At 29.0% G+C, this 23,583-nt stretch overlaps 1 protein-coding gene across 2 annotated transcripts in view; it reads left to right on the forward strand.

Annotated features, from left to right (window-relative positions):
• Positions 1-23,583, forward strand: part of LOC111632598 (UNC93-like protein MFSD11) — a 73,034-nt gene that overhangs the window by 15,088 nt on the left and 34,363 nt on the right. The window contains exons 2-7 of one of the 2 annotated variants that reach the window (XM_023377075.1): positions 4,724-4,785; positions 4,909-5,016; positions 7,094-7,173; positions 11,709-11,805; positions 11,886-12,053; positions 15,831-15,868. In XM_023377075.1, the coding sequence (XP_023232843.1) occupies positions 4,724-4,785; positions 4,909-5,016; positions 7,094-7,173; positions 11,709-11,805; positions 11,886-12,053; positions 15,831-15,868 (553 nt within the window). The remainder of the gene's footprint in view (positions 1-4,723; positions 4,786-4,908; positions 5,017-7,093; positions 7,174-11,708; positions 11,806-11,885; positions 12,054-15,830; positions 15,869-23,583) is intronic. The other variant, XM_023377076.1, reaches the window with a different exon arrangement.

The raw sequence follows: 23,583 nt of genomic DNA on the forward strand, positions 1-23,583 counted from the left end.
TCGTTGCAATTTTTTTCAACCGATTCTTATTTTCAAAATTAAGCTATTTGCCATTTTATAATGATTAATAATATAAAAACATTTTCTCGCCAATGTAATCATTCTCGCTTTAAGCGTTGAACGGAAAACCTGTTTTTAGCTTTTAGCCTCACGTATAAAGTAATAATTAGCGTTTAATCCGCGGAACACTGCATTACGAAATTGCTGTGTCAAAACTTAATTCCGTTTAAACGTAATAATTTCCTAATTATCAAATTCATTAAATAGGGACATCTGAAACTAAGAAGGGACACAACAAATTGTTACTCTGTAATAGAAAAATTTCAGAATTAGCGTTGAAATATTTAATAACAATTATGTTCACTGTAAATTTCGATTTATTATATTTATAAGTTTACGGGTCTAATAAGAAAGAACCTGTTATAAAATCGTTCTTAATATTAGAGAGGTTGCGGCCGACGTTTTCAACGCGAAAATGTGTACGTCGGACGTTCAGCGCCGCTTTCCTAAAGGCCTAAAAGTTTGGCAATGGTGTTTGGAACTTCGAGCATGATTCCACTGACTATCCAAACACCATTGTGAAACTTCTAGGCTTATAGGAAAGTGGCGTTGAACGTCCGACGTACACGTTTTCGCGTTGAAAACGTCGGCCGCAACCTCTCTATTCATTTTAATTAATTCAGAGTACATTAAAAAATGAAAATATCGCACAATATGTATTTATATTTTAGAAAATACAAGGAAAGTGGCACTTCCACAACATCCATGGATGGCACACCAATGATCCTAACACTGAACAATTAGTTTATCATATCAAACACATTGCCCCCACTGAATGTACCAAACATGTAGGCTAACATGTAACAACCATGACTGTTTTGTTGATGTAACACTATTCTATTTGATTATGTGCATGACAATAAGTTATGGAAATAATGTTTGATTATGGAAACTAACTTCATGCTTAATGTGCTTCTATATGAACACATCGGATTATCATTGCTCTTCAGTGATATGAGATGCATATATAGAAGCCTCTACAGCAAGCATGTCAAACTCAAAGGATAACACAGGCCAAATATAGAAGGTTTAAGTTTATGTGGGTCACAAAAGAACAAAAACTTTAATTTTCATAGAAACATATGTTTATTTCAAAAAGTATAGTATAAAAAATAGAACAATAACAATGATAAAATTAATGTTTTCTTTCAGATACTTGGCATCTCTTCTCTACTATTATCTTTTCCTACTTTGGGGGAAATCTTGTCGGCAGTGATTACTTTCAAAATTGACCCAAGATGAATGTCAATAATTCTGGATCTGACAGGAGACTTATTTCCTTTCATAAATGTAAATAACTGCTCACACCGATAAGTACTTCCAAACATGGAAATAATTTCACATGCGAATTTTTGAGTATTTTCAAACCTGGTAGGTAAATATTTGTTAAATCCAGGCATGCCAACTTCACTGAGTTTTGCCTTCAAATCTGAATGGCACTGGATCTCAATTACTTCTATTTGCATTTGATTAGGTACAGATTCTATATTTATTGAAAAAATTGAAGAAAACAAAGAAAACCTGTCTTCCTAAAATTTAAAATTTACAAACCTTGTTTCAAATTCAGTTCTAAGGCTTAAAAATTTTTATGTGTATTTTCGATACATTATAGTTTCACCTAAACTTGATTTGTTCATGTTGCATGTTGGAAAGTGCATTAAATCTTCATTTTTCAACTGCTTTACCCAAAGAACGAGCTTACATTTGAATGCCTTAACTTGGTCACATCTTCGTAATGATCTAATCTTTACCTTGCAGTTTTAAACTTAAATCATATAAGTGTTTTGTTATATCAACTATGAAAGATAAATCTTGTAACCATACTGTGTCAAAAAACAGGCTTGTGTCTTGATTTTTAGTTATTAAGAACTGACATATTTCTTCTTTCAAGTCCCAGAATTGTTTAAGAACCTTGGAGCATGATTGCTGATTTAGGCTTTGAGGTCTTATGAAATTGATGATTTTTTTAATAGATGACAATGCATTTTCCATGTTTATTACTATTGCGCATAATACTTCTTGATGTATAATGCAATGAGTATGATGAATCTTAGATCTGTCATAAATTTCACTTTTCTGTTTTTGCTGTAATGCCATGAAACCATTGTTTTTTTCCGGTCTTCGGAGCAGGGCTGTGGAGTTGCATAAAAATCTACCGACTCCGACTCTGACTTTTCCTTACCATCTGCACTTGTTACCGAAAGAGACCCAGAAATTCTGATGTCATCACGTGACCTCAGAATAAAAGATTCAATAAATAGAGTTCTAATAAAGATAGAACGTAGAAATTTTTTATTCCAAAGCTATAAGACTCCTCTAAGTAATATATAAATATGTATTTGATAATTTTTACTTCTCTGGCTGTTATATATAACAGAGGGAAAGTGTAGCGCTCAGTCAAAAAGTGACCCCTCCCAAATTTTTACATTTTTGGACTCAGGACACCTTGAAATTTTGAGTTACTGTATACAAAAGATTTGAGGTTTTTTTCTATAAGTTCTATAGATATATAAGATGTTAGACTGTGTGTGTGGGGCATGATTTTGTTCACCCTGTTTGTAGCCTAATAATTTCTGTGGTCAGAGTAGTCAGAATCCGAGTCAGATGGTTTAACACAAGAATTAGTTATTAGCGTCAAAGTGGTTGAGCTAACTCGTACCCCCATATACATTCTAGCATCTTAGACGAGAACATCTTAACGGGTTTTACTGTACTATTATAAAATGACAAAAAAACTTACTTTGAGGGTAGAGACGAGTTTTATTTATTTATTTTTTTAATTTTGAACGCTAATAACAACTAAAATATTCAAAGTTTAACAGAAACCAATTTTTATTTTATTCCATATACAGGTACAGTAGAACCTCCATTATCCGGACCTCCATTATCCGGATTTTCGATTATCCGGATTGTTCAAAATAAACAAAAATTTTACGAATTTGCTGATTTGCACTTGGCGAATTACGACACTGTTTATGTACGTGATGGAATGCATAACTTTTTTTGTTTCAACAACGTCTCACCCAGCACAGTGGTCGTAAACTCTTAAATATATTTTACGTAGTAATAAAAATATAACTTGACATACGTATTTATAAATAATTTATATTCAAATTACATCATTTCTATGACCAAGGGCGGCGTAAGGCATGGACGACGTGGGCCACCGCCTATGCCTCGCGGTCCGAAGGGCCTCGCGCCTCGAAGGTTTATGCATTACTTAAAAGCCGTGAACGCGACGAAAAAATTTTACTCGTCATAAAACGATAAATAGTTTGTCAAATTTTTATTCATAAAAATGCAGTTTCAACTGCTTTTTATTTTATAAAATCCGTCTTCTTGCGCCACCCGAGGGCCTTTTAACAATAGCTAGTCTGTTAGCGTTGGTCAGTAGTAGTACAAATTCAATACGAACGTTTGTTTCTTGAAAATTTAATCACTATTAAAATACAGTATTTACTTTTAATATTACCGATATATCATCGAAAAGAAAACGTGATGTATTATCATTAAAAGACAAATTAAAGTATTTGTTTCGATTATCCGGATTTTTCCTTATCCGGACTACCTTCATCCCCAATTAGTCCGGATAATCGAGGTTCTACTGTATATGGAATAAAATAAAAATTGGTTTATGTTAAACTTTGTATCATTACCTGTAAAGCCAGTATAATAAGTCCTGATAATAGAAAATACGAATTTATAGTCGAAAATTTACATTTAGCAAGTAATATAACTGTTTATATAGCACATGGAATGAAAAAACTGGTGATATTCCCCCAAAACATACTTGTAAACATTACAAGTACAGAAACTGCCGTCCAGTATTCATAGATCAATTGTTTTCAAATTATTATCGTTTTATCTTAGATGTACACAAAACACATTTTAGTACAGTTAAGTATGATATTTCATTCAATGTCTACATTTTACATTCATAATTATTATGCTATGGAAAGTTGTGATATCAGAGACATTGAGCAATCATTCTGGACATCAAGTAAGCATGGTATCAAGAATTATTTTATTATGTACAGTTTGGGTATCGGTGCCCAATGTAACTTTTAAAGAAAGATATTTAGGTTTCCAAGCACACACTTGATGGTGCATTCGTTAAAATGTGATGTACACAATTTCTTTCACTGTTTCTTTAAAGTGTACAATACATAATGTGATCATAATTTCTTCAAATTATTTATAATCAAATAAATCTGTAATGAAACACTGTCAAGTGTGTGTTTGAAAACCTAAATATTTTTTTTTTTTTAATGACATTGGGCACTGATACCAAAACTGCATATAATAAAATAATTTTTGATAACATGATTACAGCTTTCGATGCCGGAATGATTACTTGACATCCCTGATATCATAACTTTCTATGACAAAATAATTATAAATGTAAAATGTAGACATTGAATGAAATATCAATATCATACTTAACTGTACTAAAATGTGTTTCATGTATATCCAAGATAATATGATGATAATTTGAAAACAATTGATTTATACATGCTTGATGGCAGTTTCAAAACCTGCAAGGTTTACAGGTATGTTTTAGGGATTATATATTATTACAATACTAATAAATAAAAAATATTTTATTTTTATAATAATTATTGTTCTCATTTAAATTGTAATTTTTAAATAAATTTATTTACAGAAAATTGTAATTAAAAGTATAAAGCATCAAAATCCATCTTACCATGGTGAAGGTTACACAAGGTTTGTTTTTGAATAATTTTATATATATATAATTCTAAATTGAATATTGTAATCTGTCACATTTTAGTTAAACGATATTACTTTAATTTGCTGAAACTAAAATTTGTGCTCTTTCTTGTGTAGTTTGGCAGTTATTTATGCAGTTCTTGCAGTATGTAACTGGCTTGCACCATCAGCTATCTCATTTACTGGACCAAAATATGCAATGATTATTGGTGCTGTCACATATTGGTAAGTTTATTTTATTTATTAAATAACAGATTGTTCTATTGATAATTCATTTATATAAGTTTAAAATAAAAGTAAATCTATTATGATATTTAATGTTGAAGCTGCGTGAGGATTAAATTTATTAATTAAATATACAAGGTCATAGATGCCAACTTTATATCTATTTTATTAGATAGTTAAAGTCCAAAAATTTAACAAAACTGAAAATTAATAATAACCAAATTTAATGTTCCACAAAAACTTCAATAATTATTTTATAATTAGCAAATGTTCATTATTAAAGTTTAATTAATATTAATGCATTAGTTGATACAACAATAAATGTAGGAAAGAATTAGTTCTGAACAAAATTACTAATTATCTCAAACAACAAAAGCAAAAGAATTTAACGGCACTTATCCAACAAGAAATGCATCTCAACTTCTAACATAAATCTACTTTACAAATGCAACTTTTCTAAAATCACCTGTCTAGTCTTCACAAATGGTGTCTGCTGAAAATTGCACTTCAGCTCTTCTTTTAAGAACTGCATGTAACATCACATTTATGACATCATTGATGCTCATCTACATATTTATTTGCTAACAATTATTTTACATGTCTATCTTGCTGATAATTTTCCTATATAAATAATATTTTACAAAACATTTTTAAGTTTATTAAATTCCCTGTGCCATATCAATTTAATGACTATTTGTAATTCACCAAATCATAGATGCCTTTTTGACTGGGACTGTACTGACTGACACAAGCAAACATGGGGTGAAACTATTGATATTTTAAATGGAGATTAATTTTGATTGGAAGGTGTGGGTTTTTTGTCCTGTTAACAAAACAAACTTCCAAAATAAGAAAGGAAAACTGAAACAAAATGTAATGGCTCCAGAAAATAAAATAACATTTGGGCTCAATTCCTCAAAAATAGAAAAGATTATATTCTGATTTTCAAATTCCTACAATGGTAACAATAGTTGTAGTAGGAGTTTAAGTTTAGTCTCAATATGTAATAAGATAGAAAATGCATTTTTCCCCAATACCATTTCACACACAAAACTATTGTGCCACATCTATTCTGTACCTGTATCGTAGTGGATTCATATCGAATGTCGTCCAAAAAATCGTTTTATTTAAATTTGTATGTGTTCTTCTCTTGAACGTTCATGTTCAATATAAAAATATCTTATTCGCCTGAAGACGATGGAAATACATTCGTCGAAAGCGCTCAAATGAAAAAAACAGTTAATAATGCCGAACACAGTGAGTTTTAACTGCTTATTAACATTACTTGGCATGAATAACATACTACTCTATAATGTTAAGGTTGTTTGAGCTTAAAGTAAAATAATTTTGTGAACTATTGTACAGTACATTGTTGTTTAAATTTTAACACTATATACTGGGTTATAAACAATATTTCTTGAAAAATTATTTTTACAAAAATTTTTTGCATAAGTCACTGGATATTTCCATAAATATTTCTGTTTCAGATGTAAGTCTTTGATTTTTTTTTCCTGGATATTACTAGACTTACTTTTGGCTTCACAATTTTTAGATGACAGTTTCCCCCAAAGTGAAGGACATGAAATGAAGATGACATTTCCAGACAATAGATTTGCATGGAAGACAACCAAATTAGATAATCATTTTGAAGTTTATTTCCATTGTTCTTCTTGGTGTCAAAAAATAATTAATTGTTAAAAGTTTTGTACTTCATGGAATAGCCAAAAATGGATTACAAAGGAGAAATTGAACATAAATGCAGATCAGCATTGATTGGAGTTAGATAATTGAAAATAACGAAGAAGAGAACAAGAATAATATAAATGTGATGAAGAAATTGATGAATATTATGATTTTTTGATTAAAACAATATAATTTTGTTAACAAATAAGTTTCAGAAAGTAAGTCCAGACTTATTTTTATTGTTGGCATTTTCTATTAAACTCACTCAATTTCTGCAATTAAACTAGTGTTTGTGGAAATATCCAGTAGAATGATTTCTAAAAATTTTATTTAGCATTTTAAAAATGGAATGTTATGCTATTTTAAAATATTTAACTCCAAAAATGTATTTCAGCATATTCATTGCAAACTTTTTATATCCAATGACATGGGGATTATATTTTTCATCTGTTCTCATTGGAATTGGCGCTGCATGTAAGTATGGCTATTTTATTAATCAAAATCTTTGTAAGCTTGATTTCATTTAAATTTTTAACATTTTTTAATTAAAATTTTTGTGATTTTGTCATGTATTTAATGTCTTTAATGTGTTACTTATTTACATAAGTAACACATTAAAGAATGCCTTTCAGCATTAAAAACTTTTATGTAAATATAAAATATATACACAAGTACTTTTGATGATTTATTATGATTATCTTCATCAGGCAAAATTTTGTATAATGGAATAGTGAATAAAAATTTTTTCAAATTAATAGAACATAACTTTAAGAATTTTTTTTTCTCTCACACACACAAATACATAATTGATTTTTAGTAAATTTTAAAGTTTTGATTAAATGTAAAGGAATAGAAATTGCTAAAAACATGACATACAATCTGCTAAAAATACAAATTGGCATAAAATGGAAACAGATAAGATATTGATACTTTTTTACAAATTATAAAAATTAATAATCGTTCATCTGTTTCCATTTTATGTCAATTTGTATTTTTAATGAATTTTGTTGTTTTTTAGCAGTTTCCATTCCTTTACAATTAACTGAAACTTTAGAAATTACAAAAAATTATATATTTATGCATGTGAGAGAAAAAATTTTAAACTAATTTAATTTAAAAAGTTTTTTTGTTTGATATTCCATTATACAAAAATTTTACCTGATGATGATGGTAATATGTTGTCAAAGTATTTTTGTGTACTTGTATGTTTATGTAAATGCTTTTAATACCTAAAGAATCTTGTTTAATGTGTTATTTGAATAAAACATTTAATAAATTTTAAAATGTCAAATATATAGTTGTGTAATTATTACAGTTTGTTTTGCATATTCATATTTAATTTCCAAATTTCAAAATAGAAAAAAATATTTTTTATGTAGATAAAATAATTTACACAAAAAGAGTTAACATAATATTAAAATTGCATAAACAGTTTTTCCATTATAGAGTCAATATTCTTCTATGAGGATAAATTGAAAAGTATATGCAGTAGATACAAGCAGTATAGGTGAGATGGAGATTTGACAAGTACAAAATTTCATTACATTGAAACAGACTACATCTTGTGTCAACTTCTAATATAAATAACAAATATATGATGCACAAATTTTGAAATGCAATTAAGTTATAAAACAATTTTACCTAACTAATAGGTCTTTCCTATATTTCAAACTTTCCAAATATTATAGGGTGGTCCAAAAGTTAAATTACCAAGATATATTCTAGGATTATTCTAACTGCCATATTTACTAATTGTAGCCAGAAGTCAAAACCCACTTGTACACAAATTGAATCATCAATTATTTTCATATATTGACTGTTTGTGATCAATCAGATTTGATGGCAGACTTCAACTTCGAAATCTTAAATGACATAGGCTGAAGTCAATAATTATCATCTGGTTGCTTAAGTATAGTCAGAGTGTATGGTTTTTGTTGTGTCATTTTCAATTATAGATATTTTTAACATTGCTGATTCTAACAGCAGGTCTTTTTTAAATTTAAGAAATTTTTTCTCAGGTCTTACAAAAATCAGAAAAGTATTCTTCAATCTAGGATCCTCCACAGAAATCAATAATTATGAAATATCAATATTAATAAAATTAATATTGATAAGATAATAAGTTCTTACCACTATTAATCTTATTAATAGGATTTAATAAGATAAGAATTAATAAGATTAATATCAATAAGAACTTTTTATTCTATCATTTCAGTTTCAAAATTGTACAGAATAACTGATATTTAATGTTGACATTACTGTAACTATGTCATTGCACAACTTTGTCTGATTACAATAGAATTGAGGCAGAGCCATAAAGAAAGAAGAGATCTTTGCACTTCTTATGCACAGAAGAACAGGTACAGGTATCTGACAGGTGAACCTTGCACTTGTTTCCACAAAAGAGGCTATCCTTGTACTTATGTATGTGGCTAGAGCATTTGACATCAGGGGCAAACTTAAATATGGTGGCTTTCAGATAAGCCTTTCATAGTCTGTTACAAATTTTAAAATTATAAAATCACTAATATAATTCATATTATATTTCATAACATAATTTTTCATATTTGTGACAGTTTTCTATTAGTTAGTTTACCCAAGTAACAATTTCAGAATCTTGGCATCCTGGACATACCCTGTCCTTACTTTCCATGAACTTGCTTGTAACTGCTAGCCACAGGAGATGAGACCCTTGCAGGTCAGATATGGAGAAACAATCCTAGAAGAAAGTAATCACTATCAATTGCTTTGTTTTTGTGTTTTGTTTGTTTTTTGCACTTATATTCTTTTAGGTGCATGCAATGCCTGCTTTTTATTTTTCTTTCCTAAATTCTGTTAGGAGCACTGGATCAAGTCAGGGACCATGGACATTGTCACTTTGACTCCACTGTTTATTGAAAAGGAAGTCATGGGCTCTTATTTTTTTATGTTTTTGATTCCTCATTGCAGTTAATGGAAAATGGCAAAGTTTTATCAAATCAGTCCATCAAAGTTTTAGAACAAACTCATATTCTACAAGCTTACAAAAGACATGCTAGCAACCTTGGGACATCACCCAACAAAATTTCGCTATTTGTGCAATATTGTTTTGCCCACACTCATGTACATGATCATGCTATGACCGTCAGTCTCTAAAACAAAAGTTATGGACCCCCATTTTTTATAACGTTTTTGGATTGCTCATTGTAATAAATGGAAAATTGCAAACTTCTATCAGAATGGCTGGATTAGATTTTGAGATGGAATGCAATGTTGTAAGCCACATAGAAGAGTTTTTGTACCTCAATGAATCTTTATTTTAAAATGCTGTTTCAGTCTATCATTTTAAAATAATCATTGCTTTCATTCTGTTTTAATAAATATCATTACTTTTTTTACATTAATCACACATTAATAAATTTTGTTTTTTTGTTTTTTTTTTTGTTACTTTTTTATCTATTAAGATACTTAGTAGTAAATAATTCTAAACTTATTAATTTTATATTTTACTCTTTTATTAACTTTTATTTACTTATATTCTATTTTTCAAAATCCATTTAATAAATATATTAAGTTATGTATCAAAATTTTAAAAACAATATATTTTTGAAGCTTGTTAAACAAATTTAAGTATTAATTATTAAGTCACCAGAAACCAATTTCAAAATTTACTTTTCTCAGAGTCAATTGGCAATTATATTATTAATAATTAATTATAATTAATAAATCACTTATTTTTTAGAAATTATGTTGATTGAAATTTAGTTTAAAAATAAAGAAATTTTAAAAGTTGACCAACTCTATAAACATTGTTTTAATTGTTCCAAGCAAAAATAGAAAACAAAGTGGTAAAAGAAAGAGACAGTAATACACACAAAAACACCTTTCTTACTCTAGCAATGTCTTTTGAAGGAAGTTGGTTTTTGTGCATATCTATTGAAAAGCTCTAGTGTATTAATTAACTGTAAAAAGTAAGAGATATCAAATAATTTTATTGGATTAGATATAAATTAATTTACCTTTGAAAGCATGTATATTTTGTAGTTTCAAGCTTAAACCAATGCAGATAAAGAAATAATTAACAAAAAGAAGTAATAAAATATTTTTGAATAATAATTTAATCTTCACAGAATATGTATAGTATAGTTTTGATAAGAAACTGTACTTCAATTACAGGTCTGTTTTACAAAATGATAGTCCAATAGTCAGTTAACTAGCAGTTTCATGGAAATGGTGAATACCAACTGCTTTGGGATCTGACATTGCATTGTTGGCCATAGTACTGGTGATTGAAGGTCAAGTCGATGAATATGACTATAGAAACGATTGCATGTTATTATCTGTGGTTCAGTCATTTCCAACGAAATAAATGAGAACACATGGCCATTCCAAACTAGTTTTAATTGTTCTTAAAATATTTCTATTAAAGTATGATTTATTCTGGACATGAAGGGTACAAAAGCAAAGAGAGCAAACTAGATTGGCCAAGCAAATTTTATTCTTGTTGCAAGGTAGTGTAATGTGATAAGCATGGTTGCAAGTTGCAGTTTTGCACTTTTACCAATAGATGGAATTTTAAAAAAATTGATATATATTTCAACTGCACATTAATGTTATTTTTTTTTTACTGTATGGTGTAGGCTTATTGAAATTTAATTATATACCAGTATTATTTCAATATGGATCTTTTTAATTATTGGGTGCCATCTGTTTCCTGTTGAGTTGAGAACTCTAGTCAAGATGAAAACATTGATTTCATTGGCTTGTGCTTGCTAATGCTCCCGTAGCTGTCATGTATTCGCATTGGCTGACATAAAAATTTTCAACTCGTTTTGCAAGGTTACATATGGTGACATTTTGTCAATAGCTCTCTTTGCTTTGTTAAGTTTTGTGCCCTTTGTGCTACATATTATATACACCCAATATATTATCCCAAATGAATGTAGTAATTTGTCAATTGAACTTTTTGCATATGACTTACTTTAAATTATTATTACTTTAAATTATTACTTTAATTTAAATTATTACAGTAATCTGGACAGGACAAGGAAATTTCCTCACTGTCAATTCAGATAGTGAAACAATATCTAGGAATAGTGGTATATTCTGGGCTATGCTGCAATGTAGGTAAATATCTTTTCATTGGTAAAATAAATGTAATTTGTATTGAAATATTAAAAAGTAATTTATTTTGTGTTTTATTATAGTCTTCTATTTGGAAATTTGTTTGTATTCTTTGAATTTAAAGGCGAAGAAATTATCCAAATTCACACGATAAATATAGTATTTGGTGGTTTATTAGGAGTGTGTTGTTTTGGAACTCTTCTTTTCTTCGCACTACGTGCTACTACATCAACAACTGTAGCAATAACTGGGTATGACTTACATGTAAATATTTTTTCATTAAATTTAACATTTAAATTGTGAGTTTAAACAAACTGGAATAAGTAAAATTAGAAATAAGTGATGACTTTTTTTAGGTCAATGTTTTCTTGTTGTCAATCTTAATCTTATATATATATATATAATTCTTACACATAGCTAAATATAATTCTTACACAAAAATATCCTGACACCTATAAGATGTAGGAGATTTTTAGGTATCTCATTTCTGACATGAAATAGGAAAAAAAAATGACAGATCTGAAATCCTCAGACTTTTATACACAAGAAAAAAATATATAAATATGCAAAAAACATCAATCAAAAAGAGAAATATAATTTTATTTTAAACTTTGAAAATTTCACATCACAAAAGTATCCAGACAGAAGAAATAAATAATGAAAAAACAATGTTTTATACCTTTAATAACGAGTTGGACCTCCTTTTGCTCTAATTACAGCTTCTAAAGGACTTGGCATTGATTCAACCAATTTTTTTGTAATACTTTTGTCTATTAAATTCCAAACTCTGGTGGTGATGTTTTTAAGATCAGTTTTATTTGTTATTTATTCTGTTATGATGGTTCATTCAATGTGATCCCTTAAATGTTCAATTGGGTCAAGGTCAGGTGATTGTGGTGGCCAGAGAAGCACTTTTATATCAAGGAACTCTTTTACTGATTTTGCACAGTATAAAAAACATGTAATACTACAACAGATTATAATTCACAATAGATAAAATCAGATAAAAAGTAAATACACTTGTTCCTTGTTTTTGTCACCCTCACAAATATCACTCCCTCAGTTCTGTCACTGTTTGGTTAAGACTTTTGCAACTTGATTTTTTCACTTCTCACAGTTGTGTCACCTAATACAAAACATATTCAAAAATCACTATGATAAAAATAATCCTGTTTTATTTATACTTGTATATTATATAAGTAATATTCTATTTAAGGTACTTTAATTAATAGGTTCAATGCTTGTTAATTAATTGAGGAGCAACAATTTAACAGAATTTGTTGCATAGTAGAATCTATTTTAGCTCCAGTTCTGTCTTCTACCCATAAGACAGAAATATACAGAGTTAGTTCTTCTCTCTTTTTTTAGATGGTGCCAAAAGTATGGGTAGAAAATTAAACCAAAACCTGCATTTGCAGCTTTTGCAAAAGTTTGTTTAGGTTGTTGTAGGCGTGCACATTTACTGCAATAACAATTGTATTCTTTTTAGAAGTAAGTCTTTGTTTTTATATTTTTTGTGTTGCACAGTTGCATTTACATGTGTTCTATTGTAACTTTTTTAGAATTTTGTGAAATATTTAGTTAAGTTTAGATTTATATTTTCTGTACAATTTAACAACTAGTTTACTATACAAATGAGTGGAAACAGTGAAAAAAAGAAAAGATATTCTTTGAATCTAAAGGAAAAACACATGCATTAAAGTGTTTCACTGACATGGGTATTGTTGACGCTACCAACACTGGACATTGAATATGTGTCTTGTGACAAAGACTGTTTGACATTATACTCCTTAAATGATGAAATTATCAAAGCTATTTCTGACATTACTCCTGACTTTCAAGAACTAGATGATGAAGACAATGTTGGTGAAATAAGTGAAGATGGTAATGATGCTTGAAAAATGTTGAAACTTTTTTCCAAGCAAAAGGAATCAACTTTTCAGATGTGATGTTGATTTGTAATCTTTGTTCAAGAATACTCACAATTTCACAAAGTCAACAGCAGAAAAAAATTAGATTTTTTTCCAGTGTAAATATTTTATTTTTAGTTTAATTTTTTATTTAACATAGCTTTATCATTAAAATATGTTTTTGGACCACTGAATCTAAATATATCTATTTTGCTTCACACTTTTGTACAGTGATACATTAGAAACAACTTTTTTAACTTTATTATAAAATTAAGAAATGTTATAGTTATATTTCATGTGGTATATGAATAACAAATGCTACTGTAATATAAAACTTTAAAACAAAACAAAAAATAAATACATTTTTGTGGACGTTGTTACAGAAGTATTCGATTTTGTCATCCAATTTTAATAGTCCCAAAAAGTGACAAAAACAATGGAAGAGTGTATACTAAAGTACGATGATATTTAAATTTAAAATTAGTGTAAATTACAAGGTACTAAATACGGTTAATAATGTAAAGTGCTTTAATAATGTGGCATTGTTTTTTTTATGCTCTTATATCACATAAAATTATACATTCTTTTATTAGAAATACATTTATAGCTTTTAAAATATGAGTGAAATACATTTGACACTTCACATGCTTTTGATGATGTCACCGAAATAAAATCGATAAGAAATGTTGAGGTGACATGGTGATGACTTGTATAGACAAGATAGATTGTGGATTTGCGAATGTGTGCAAGTATATGTTATCTGGAACAAATATTCCGTTAACGTATTTAAAAATAGAATGCAATTAAAGTAGGCAACTCTGTCATTTGAATTTGGGCAATCCTAGTCTAGCTTCAGATAGATTATTTGAATTAGTAGCAGGTAAATTACTTAGTTTATTAATTAAGAAGCAAACTTTAGATAAAATGAAAGTTACATTATGCAAAATGGATGGAGCTGCTAATAATTATAAATACAGTCAAAGCTCTGTTTTCAAATGGCTCACTTTTGAACTCATAATTGCACCAGTTGCGGAACAAGCTACTTGACAAGAGCCAGCCACAGATTAGAGGGACACAGACGGTTGACTCCCTCTACTTCCTGTGTTAAAGAAAATTAATGGCTCGATTGATTAATGACAGGACTAATGATTCAGAAGGCACCAAGATTGCTTGTATCATTAGACATGACACAAATCATCAATGACATTGCTATTTAACTAGATTTCAATGCACATTAAAGAAAGATACCACTGCCATTTTTTGGTACATGCCATGGTTGAATTTAAATCAAATTAATTAATAAAAACTGTATTAATTGACATTTGTGTAGTACAAATGGCATCTAAGAATTTGTGTTTAAAGGTACTTAAATCAAATTAAATAACAAAAATTTATTAATATAATATTATATATTATAATATTAATATTTATTAATATAATATTTTTTAATACATTATTATATTATATATAATATTACAATATTTTTGTAGGCATTTTTATGCATGAAAAACAAAAAAAGACTTTATTTTGAGGGTCAGAAACAGATTAATTCATTTTATATTGTTTCTTATGAAAAATTTGTTTTGGTTTAGAAAAACTTTTTTAGAAATGAACATATTCAAAAACAGAGGTTTGACTGTTAATGAAAACTATTTATATATATCTTTAAGGATTACACAAATTATAAATTGAGCATTTTCTTTATAGAAGTTTAAAAGATTTTTCATAAATGTTTAATAATAGCTACCTGAATACTATAATAATTATTTTCTAAAGTTTCAATAAATTTTTATCTTTTTTTTCTGTAGAAAATGTAAATTTTTCTACTTTTAATGCATTTTAGCCAAACACTTTAATTTTTCAAAAGTAAAATAATTAAGCTTCAATTGTTGCTTGATCCAGTTTGAATTATTTATATGATTTTATTATTATTATTAATAAAATAATACTGGTTTGTTAAAGTAGTCTTTTAGAACAACATTGTATTACTTTTTTAACTTCAAAAGCATTAAAAATAATCATATAGCTTTATAAAATAATGTAAGTTGTTGAGATGTAAATTTATAATTATTTAATAAATTTCATTCCATCTTGATTTAATTATACATTTAATTCCAGTGATTCCTCAGACAATGAAGGACCAATAAGAGCATTAGGTAACCTAATTTTTGCATCACTTTTTATATATTTAATGAGTTTACAACTAAAACTAATAAATAGTATTTATTCTATAATTAATTATATATAAAGTGGGGTTATATTGATAGAGTTTTTGGTTTTTATGAGTTTTGGCTTAATGGCAAAGCTTAATAGAAAACTGGCATTTCCTCTTGTTGACATTTTAGAGAACATCTTTTTAGTTAATAATTTTTATAAAAACATCCAATCAGATCCTATCAAATTATACTTGGAGTGGGTTGAATTTGATATCAGTGAAATTACATTGCCAAAACAAATATTCGGTAATTAGAAGTTATCAATACGGTTTCACATCAAGTATGTTTAACCAGTTTTGTATTAAAATTTTTGCATTGAATAAATTGACTTTTAAGTGCACTTGAGTGCACTTAAAAGTCAATTTATTATTAAAAGTCAATTTATTATGCTCAGAAACCACTATTGATTGCTTGAATTTATAAGTTTACACTTTTTTATAGCCTAATGAATCAAAAATTAGATCTGGCAATAAGAAAATAATATCATCCAAAGAAATAGTAAAGGTGTCATTTTCTACAATTTTAAATTCAAGTTTATTATTGTCAATGCATTTTAGATTCACCATGCCAAACTCTCTCTCTCCTAATGCATCTTGTACTTCAACATCATACCAATATAAAACACTCCCAAAAGACTTGTTTATCTGATTTTATACGCACTAACATATATAGTCCTTCAGTAATGTTATCCATCTGGAAAGATAAATACTCTTTCTTTAACTTTAGTTTGTTCTGTAATATTTTATCTGATGAATTATATGTAAAATTATTTGCTATATTAGGGTATTCTGAATCAAAGACTGTGTGATACACTTTTTCCAGGAGTAACATCCAATTCTTTTTTATTTTTTTCTGTTTGGAATGTTACTAAATTGGTATATTTTTTCAAACAACAAATTACTATGAAAAAAATTTTTAAAGTTTTGTTTTGAGAATGTTTTGTTACTTTACTTCAAATTCTGTCTGTTAAAGGGATAAATATACTCATTGCTATAAAAATTAATGCACCAAGGAGTTGATGTATCTCTGTGAAACTTGGCACGCAGATAAGGAAATGTTTAGAGTTATAGCATGATGATTTTTTGCATAATACCAGCGGAGTGCATTAAAGTGTGTCCCCCTTGGCCTATAAAAAAAGAATGCAAAGGCACCCGTCTGTAGTTTACCTGTTGCAGAGGGTCAGTGTATCACTAGAGATGCTTTTATGTTGCAATCGAAGACCATGTGAACAACTAATAGAGTTTGAGAGGGGAAGGATCATTGGGTTGAGAGAAACTGGATGGTCATCTCTCCAAATAGCCCATCACCTAGACCAATGGTATTCAAACATTTTAACAGTGCGACACCAAGGTATTTTCCACAACCCCATTTGTGGTGGCGACCCATAGATTGAATACCACTGACCTAGACTGTTCTGACAACACTGTGAGGAGGAGTTGGGACCAGAGAGCTTTCACACAGGTACCAAGACTTGGGATGCTCCCAGTACACCAAGAGGATTGCCTGGTCCTCTGTCAAGCACGCATGCAACTGACCATGTCATTGTCTGCCATACAGACACAGGTGGTACCATCATTGCATGCCCCAATGTCTGTCTGTACCATTTTGAGATACCTGAGTGAGGATAACATTTGGTATTGCGGCAGCCATTACATGTGCTTCTATTGATGGCCACACATCGTTGCCTCTATTTGGAGTGGTGTCACTCTCAACGGGATTAGACCAGAATGGAATGAAATCAGGTTGTCTTCAGCACTGATGACAGCCATATTTATGTCTGCAGGCCCCATGGTGAACAACTCAGTCATGCCTATGCTTTGGAGTGGCACACTGCTGCACAGCTGTGTGGCGGTCTGGAGTGTCATTACATATGACAATTGGTCACATCTAATAGTGATCAAAGGAACCATGACAGCCCAGCAGTATATTAGTGACATTCTGAAGTCACGTGTTGCTTCTTATGGTAGGGTTTCCAAGAGCCATATTCCAACAGGACAATGCTTGACTACACATAGAAATGGTGTCACGGGACTGCCTCTACCACATTGTCACACTTTCCTGGACCACCTGGTCCCCCGATTTGTCATCAATCAAACATGTCTGGGATCACTGGATTGAAAGTTGGNAATAATAACATTGTAATTTGACTGACTTAAAATCAGGAAGAGCATTTTCCTTTACAAGACAATAAAACAATTAATGACTAATTGACATTAACAGTAGTAGTAGTAGTTAGTCAGCATGGACTACAATGACCATTTACCCCAGTTTTTCTCAACAGAGGCGATATCGCCCCCCCATGTGGGCATTTTTCCATGTTCAGGGGGCGATTAGCAACAATTTATATTTTGGGGGTGAAAAACAATTTTCTGGACGATATAGTAAAACATTATATTAAGAATAATTAGATATTTTATTTGTTATATTGTACAATAATTAAACAAATAGCATTATACTAGTCACTAGTCTATTCAATGCAGTATGAATTTGACGTTAGCCTTGTCCCTCGGCATCAGAATTTTGTAGTGAAGGGGGCTATACTACATAACGGTTTTATTGAAGGGGTGATACTATGTTGAAGGGAATGACGATTTGTTAGAGGTTGAGAAACATTGATTTACCCTGACCTTAAAAATAACACCTTCCTCTCAAATTTCACACAAAGCAGATGTTAATCAATGTAAATTTTTTTTGTAAAAATAATGTAAAAAAATAATAAAAATTTGAAAACCTATCCGGACACTTGCATTTCCTCTTTTTGATGTGAATGGTTGTCTTACTAATTCAACTCTTCAGCTGTTCACCTCTCACTATGACTTTTCAAAAAGTGAATCAGTTTGCACTTCTGCCAAAGATTTAGCTCTTTGTATCCTTTCTTTGCCTTTCTAAAAGTTAGTCGGGGGTCAGTGAGTAAGTTATTGTAAAAAGAAAAAAGAAAATGAATCTCTCTAGAATTAAAAATCTATACAAAGAAACAACAATTAACAAAGAATACACAAAGCTAGCTCACTTTACTAGACAAAGCCAAAATATGAAACACTCTGACAAGAGAAACTTCAATAGTGACCCAACAGGATCTTTATCATAACAGAAATTTTTAAATTTGCCTCCAGTGCTGCTGCCAAAAATTGCACAGTATTGGCATATTGCTAGTGGTGTTTTCAATTTATGATACAGATGATTTAAAATTTTTCAAACTGCTATTTTTTTTTGTTTTTTACTCAAACTTCTAAAATAATGATTTCAAAAGATAAAGGGTTTAAACTAGTTTTCCTATAATCTACAAAGTACAGTACAATAATTTCAAATATTTTATTTATAATGTGATCACTACAAATTGAATTACATTCTTTAAAATGGTTTTGCTTTTGTTTTTTTTTTAATGGTGATTTTACCTAAGTTGATTTCTTATCTTGGGACATGACCAAAATAGTCAACAGTCACAATAGACAAGTAGTCTCTGTAGGCAGATATATCTTTATTGCAAAATGTATTACTTTGCAGAGACAGCTTAAACTGGTCAACTTAAGCAGCTTGTCACTTCAGCAGGTTTCACTGTAATTAGAAATTTTATCTTTAGAAATTCTTGTAAGAAGCTCATAATTATTAGAATTATCAGATATATAGTATGAAAGATGCTCTGGTTATCCCATTCTAATATTAAAGTCTGCCATTGTTTTGAGGACATATTCCATCATCATACATTACATTTGAAATTATATTTCTAAAAAAGTTTTTTTTTAACCTTTGCCATTCAAATTACATGCATGATGTAATTTGGATGGCAGATGCTAGTTTCCTTTAAGCCTAAATTTTGGCTTCTTTTTTTAATAACTTCAATCACACAGGGATACATTAATTGAATATATAGACTTTATTATTGTATATGGAGGAAATGTATTTCAGGTCTGTTATCTCTTCAGCCCTTATTATAGATCTTACTAAAATAAATGTTGATATTAAATTACTTCACACACATGCTTTACTTAAAATATTTAAGAGCATTAAAAATTAGAATAAGAGAACATTTACGTGCAATAAAATATTACACCAATTCAGCGGTTGCCATACATTGTAACCAGGAAGGTCGCGAGGTTTCACTAGATGATGATAAAATTCTCAAAAAGAGAAAAAATATTATTAAAAGGAAACTGTATAAACATTTGGAAACTATTAAAATAGAAAATAAAATGAATTTAAATGAAGGTATAGTCATTAGTGAAATCTCACAACCACTTCTACATAATTGGTAGAGTCCATTGGAGATCTCTTCCAACCACCTTTCCACCCTCCATTTATAATACACTGTTCTGTAGTAATGTCAATTTTGTTGATTTTCACACAGTGTAGTTTATGCTTTTATAGTTGTTTAAAACCTTTTAATTTCATTTTTTTTTAAAAAGATTTTTAAACCCAATTTTATAAGTTTATTTAGTTAATTTTTTAAATCTTATCAATTGTATTTTTATCCATATACAGGTATGGGTATCCCTTGTACAACATGGTACTTCTATAACACACTTTTACTTTAACACAGTATGAGAAATTGGGAAATCCTCTCTACAAAATTTCACTATTTTTAAGTGCAAATTCCATTCTATATTTTTTATATGAGTAAGCATATTTCTTGTCTCAAATTTGCACATGGATTTTACAATATTGNAATATAATTTTATTTTAAACTTTGAAAATTTCACATCACAAAAGTATCCAGACAGAAGAAATAAATAATGAAAAAACAATGTTTTATACCTTTAATAACGAGTTGGACCTCCTTTTGCTCTAATTACAGCTTCTAAAGGACTTGGCATTGATTCAACCAATTTTTTTGTAATACTTTTGTCTATTAAATTCCAAACTCTGGTGGTGATGTTTTTAAGATCAGTTTTATTTGTTATTTATTCTGTTATGATGGTTCATTCAATGTGATCCCTTAAATGTTCAATTGGGTCAAGGTCAGGTGATTGTGGTGGCCAGAGAAGCACTTTTATATCAAGGAACTCTTTTACTGATTTTGCACAGTATAAAAAACATGTAATACTACAACAGATTATAATTCACAATAGATAAAATCAGATAAAAAGTAAATACACTTGTTCCTTGTTTTTGTCACCCTCACAAATATCACTCCCTCAGTTCTGTCACTGTTTGGTTAAGACTTTTGCAACTTGATTTTTTCACTTCTCACAGTTGTGTCACCTAATACAAAACATATTCAAAAATCACTATGATAAAAATAATCCTGTTTTATTTATACTTGTATATTATATAAGTAATATTCTATTTAAGGTACTTTAATTAATAGGTTCAATGCTTGTTAATTAATTGAGGAGCAACAATTTAACAGAATTTGTTGCATAGTAGAATCTATTTTAGCTCCAGTTCTGTCTTCTACCCATAAGACAGAAATATACAGAGTTAGTTCTTCTCTCTTTTTTTAGATGGTGCCAAAAGTATGGGTAGAAAATTAAACCAAAACCTGCATTTGCAGCTTTTGCAAAAGTTTGTTTAGGTTGTTGTAGGCGTGCACATTTACTGCAATAACAATTGTATTCTTTTTAGAAGTAAGTCTTTGTTTTTATATTTTTTGTGTTGCACAGTTGCATTTACATGTGTTCTATTGTAACTTTTTTAGAATTTTGTGAAATATTTAGTTAAGTTTAGATTTATATTTTCTGTACAATTTAACAACTAGTTTACTATACAAATGAGTGGAAACAGTGAAAAAAAGAAAAGATATTCTTTGAATCTAAAGGAAAAACACATGCATTAAAGTGTTTCACTGACATGGGTATTGTTGACGCTACCAACACTGGACATTGAATATGTGTCTTGTGACAAAGACTGTTTGACATTATACTCCTTAAATGATGAAATTATCAAAGCTATTTCTGACATTACTCCTGACTTTCAAGAACTAGATGATGAAGACAATGTTGGTGAAATAAGTGAAGATGGTAATGATGCTTGAAAAATGTTGAAACTTTTTTCCAAGCAAAAGGAATCAACTTTTCAGATGTGATGTTGATTTGTAATCTTTGTTCAAGAATACTCACAATTTCACAAAGTCAACAGCAGAAAAAAATTAGATTTTTTTTCAGTGTAAATATTTTATTTTTAGTTTAATTTTTTATTTAACATAGCTTTATCATTAAAATATGTTTTTGGACCACTGAATCTAAATATATCTATTTTGCTTCACACTTTTGTACAGTGATACATTAGAAACAACTTTTTTAACTTTATTATAAAATTAAGAAATGTTATAGTTATATTTCATGTGGTATATGAATAACAAATGCTACTGTAATATAAAACTTTAAAACAAAACAAAAAATAAATACATTTTTGTGGACGTTGTTACAGAAGTATTCGATTTTGTCATCCAATTTTAATAGTCCCAAAAAGTGACAAAAACAATGGAAGAGTGTATACTAAAGTACGATGATATTTAAATTTAAAATTAGTGTAAATTACAAGGTACTAAATACGGTTAATAATGTAAAGTGCTTTAATAATGTGGCATTGTTTTTTTTTATGCTCTTATATCACATAAAATTATACATTCTTTTATTAGAAATACATTTATAGCTTTTAAAATATGAGTGAAATACATTTGACACTTCACATGCTTTTGATGATGTCACCGAAATAAAATTGATAAGAAATGTTGAGGTGACATGGTGATGACTTGTATAGACAAGATAGATTGTGGATTTGCGAATGTGTGCAAGTATATGTTATCTGGAACAAATATTCCGTTAACGTATTTAAAAATAGAATGCAATTAAAGTAGGCAACTCTGTCATTTGAATTTGGGCAATCCTAGTCTAGCTTCAGATAGATTATTTGAATTAGTAGCAGGTAAATTACTTAGTTTATTAATTAAGAAGCAAACTTTAGATAAAATGAAAGTTACATTATGCAAAATGGATGGAGCTGCTAATAATTATAAATACAGTCAAAGCTCTGTTTTCAAATGGCTCACTTTTGAACTCATAATTGCATCAGTTGCGGAACAAGCTACTTGACAAGAGCCAGCCACAGATTAGAGGGACACAGACGGTTGACTCCCTCTACTTCCTGTGTTAAAGAAAATTAATGGCTCGATTGATTAATGACAGGACTAATGATTCAGAAGGCGCCAAGATTGCTTGTATCATTAGACATGACACAAATCATCAATGACATTGCTATTTAACTAGATTTCAATGCACATGAAAGAAAGATACCACTGCCATTTTTTGGTACATGCCATGGTTGAATTTAAATCAAATTAATTAATAAAAACTGTATTAATTGACATTTGTGTAGTACAAATGGCATCTAAGAATTTGTGTTTAAAGGTACTTAAATCAAATTAAATAACAAAAATTTATTAATATAATATTATATATTATAATATTAATATTTATTAATATAATATTTTTTAATACATTATTATATTATATATAATATTACAATATTTTTGTAGGCATTTTTATGCATGAAAAACAAAAAAAGACTTTATTTTGAGGGTCAGAAACAGATTAATTCATTTTATATTGTTTCTTATGAAAAATTTGTTTTGGTTTAGAAAAACTTTTTTAGAAATGAACATATTCAAAAACAGAGGTTTGACTGTTAATGAAAACTATTTATATATATCTTTAAGG

This window comes from Centruroides sculpturatus, unplaced genomic scaffold (genome assembly GCF_000671375.1).
Source record: "Centruroides sculpturatus isolate CEXI.00-Female unplaced genomic scaffold, Cexi_2.0 scaffold743, whole genome shotgun sequence".
NCBI classification, from domain to species: Eukaryota; Metazoa; Arthropoda; class Arachnida; order Scorpiones; family Buthidae; genus Centruroides; species Centruroides sculpturatus.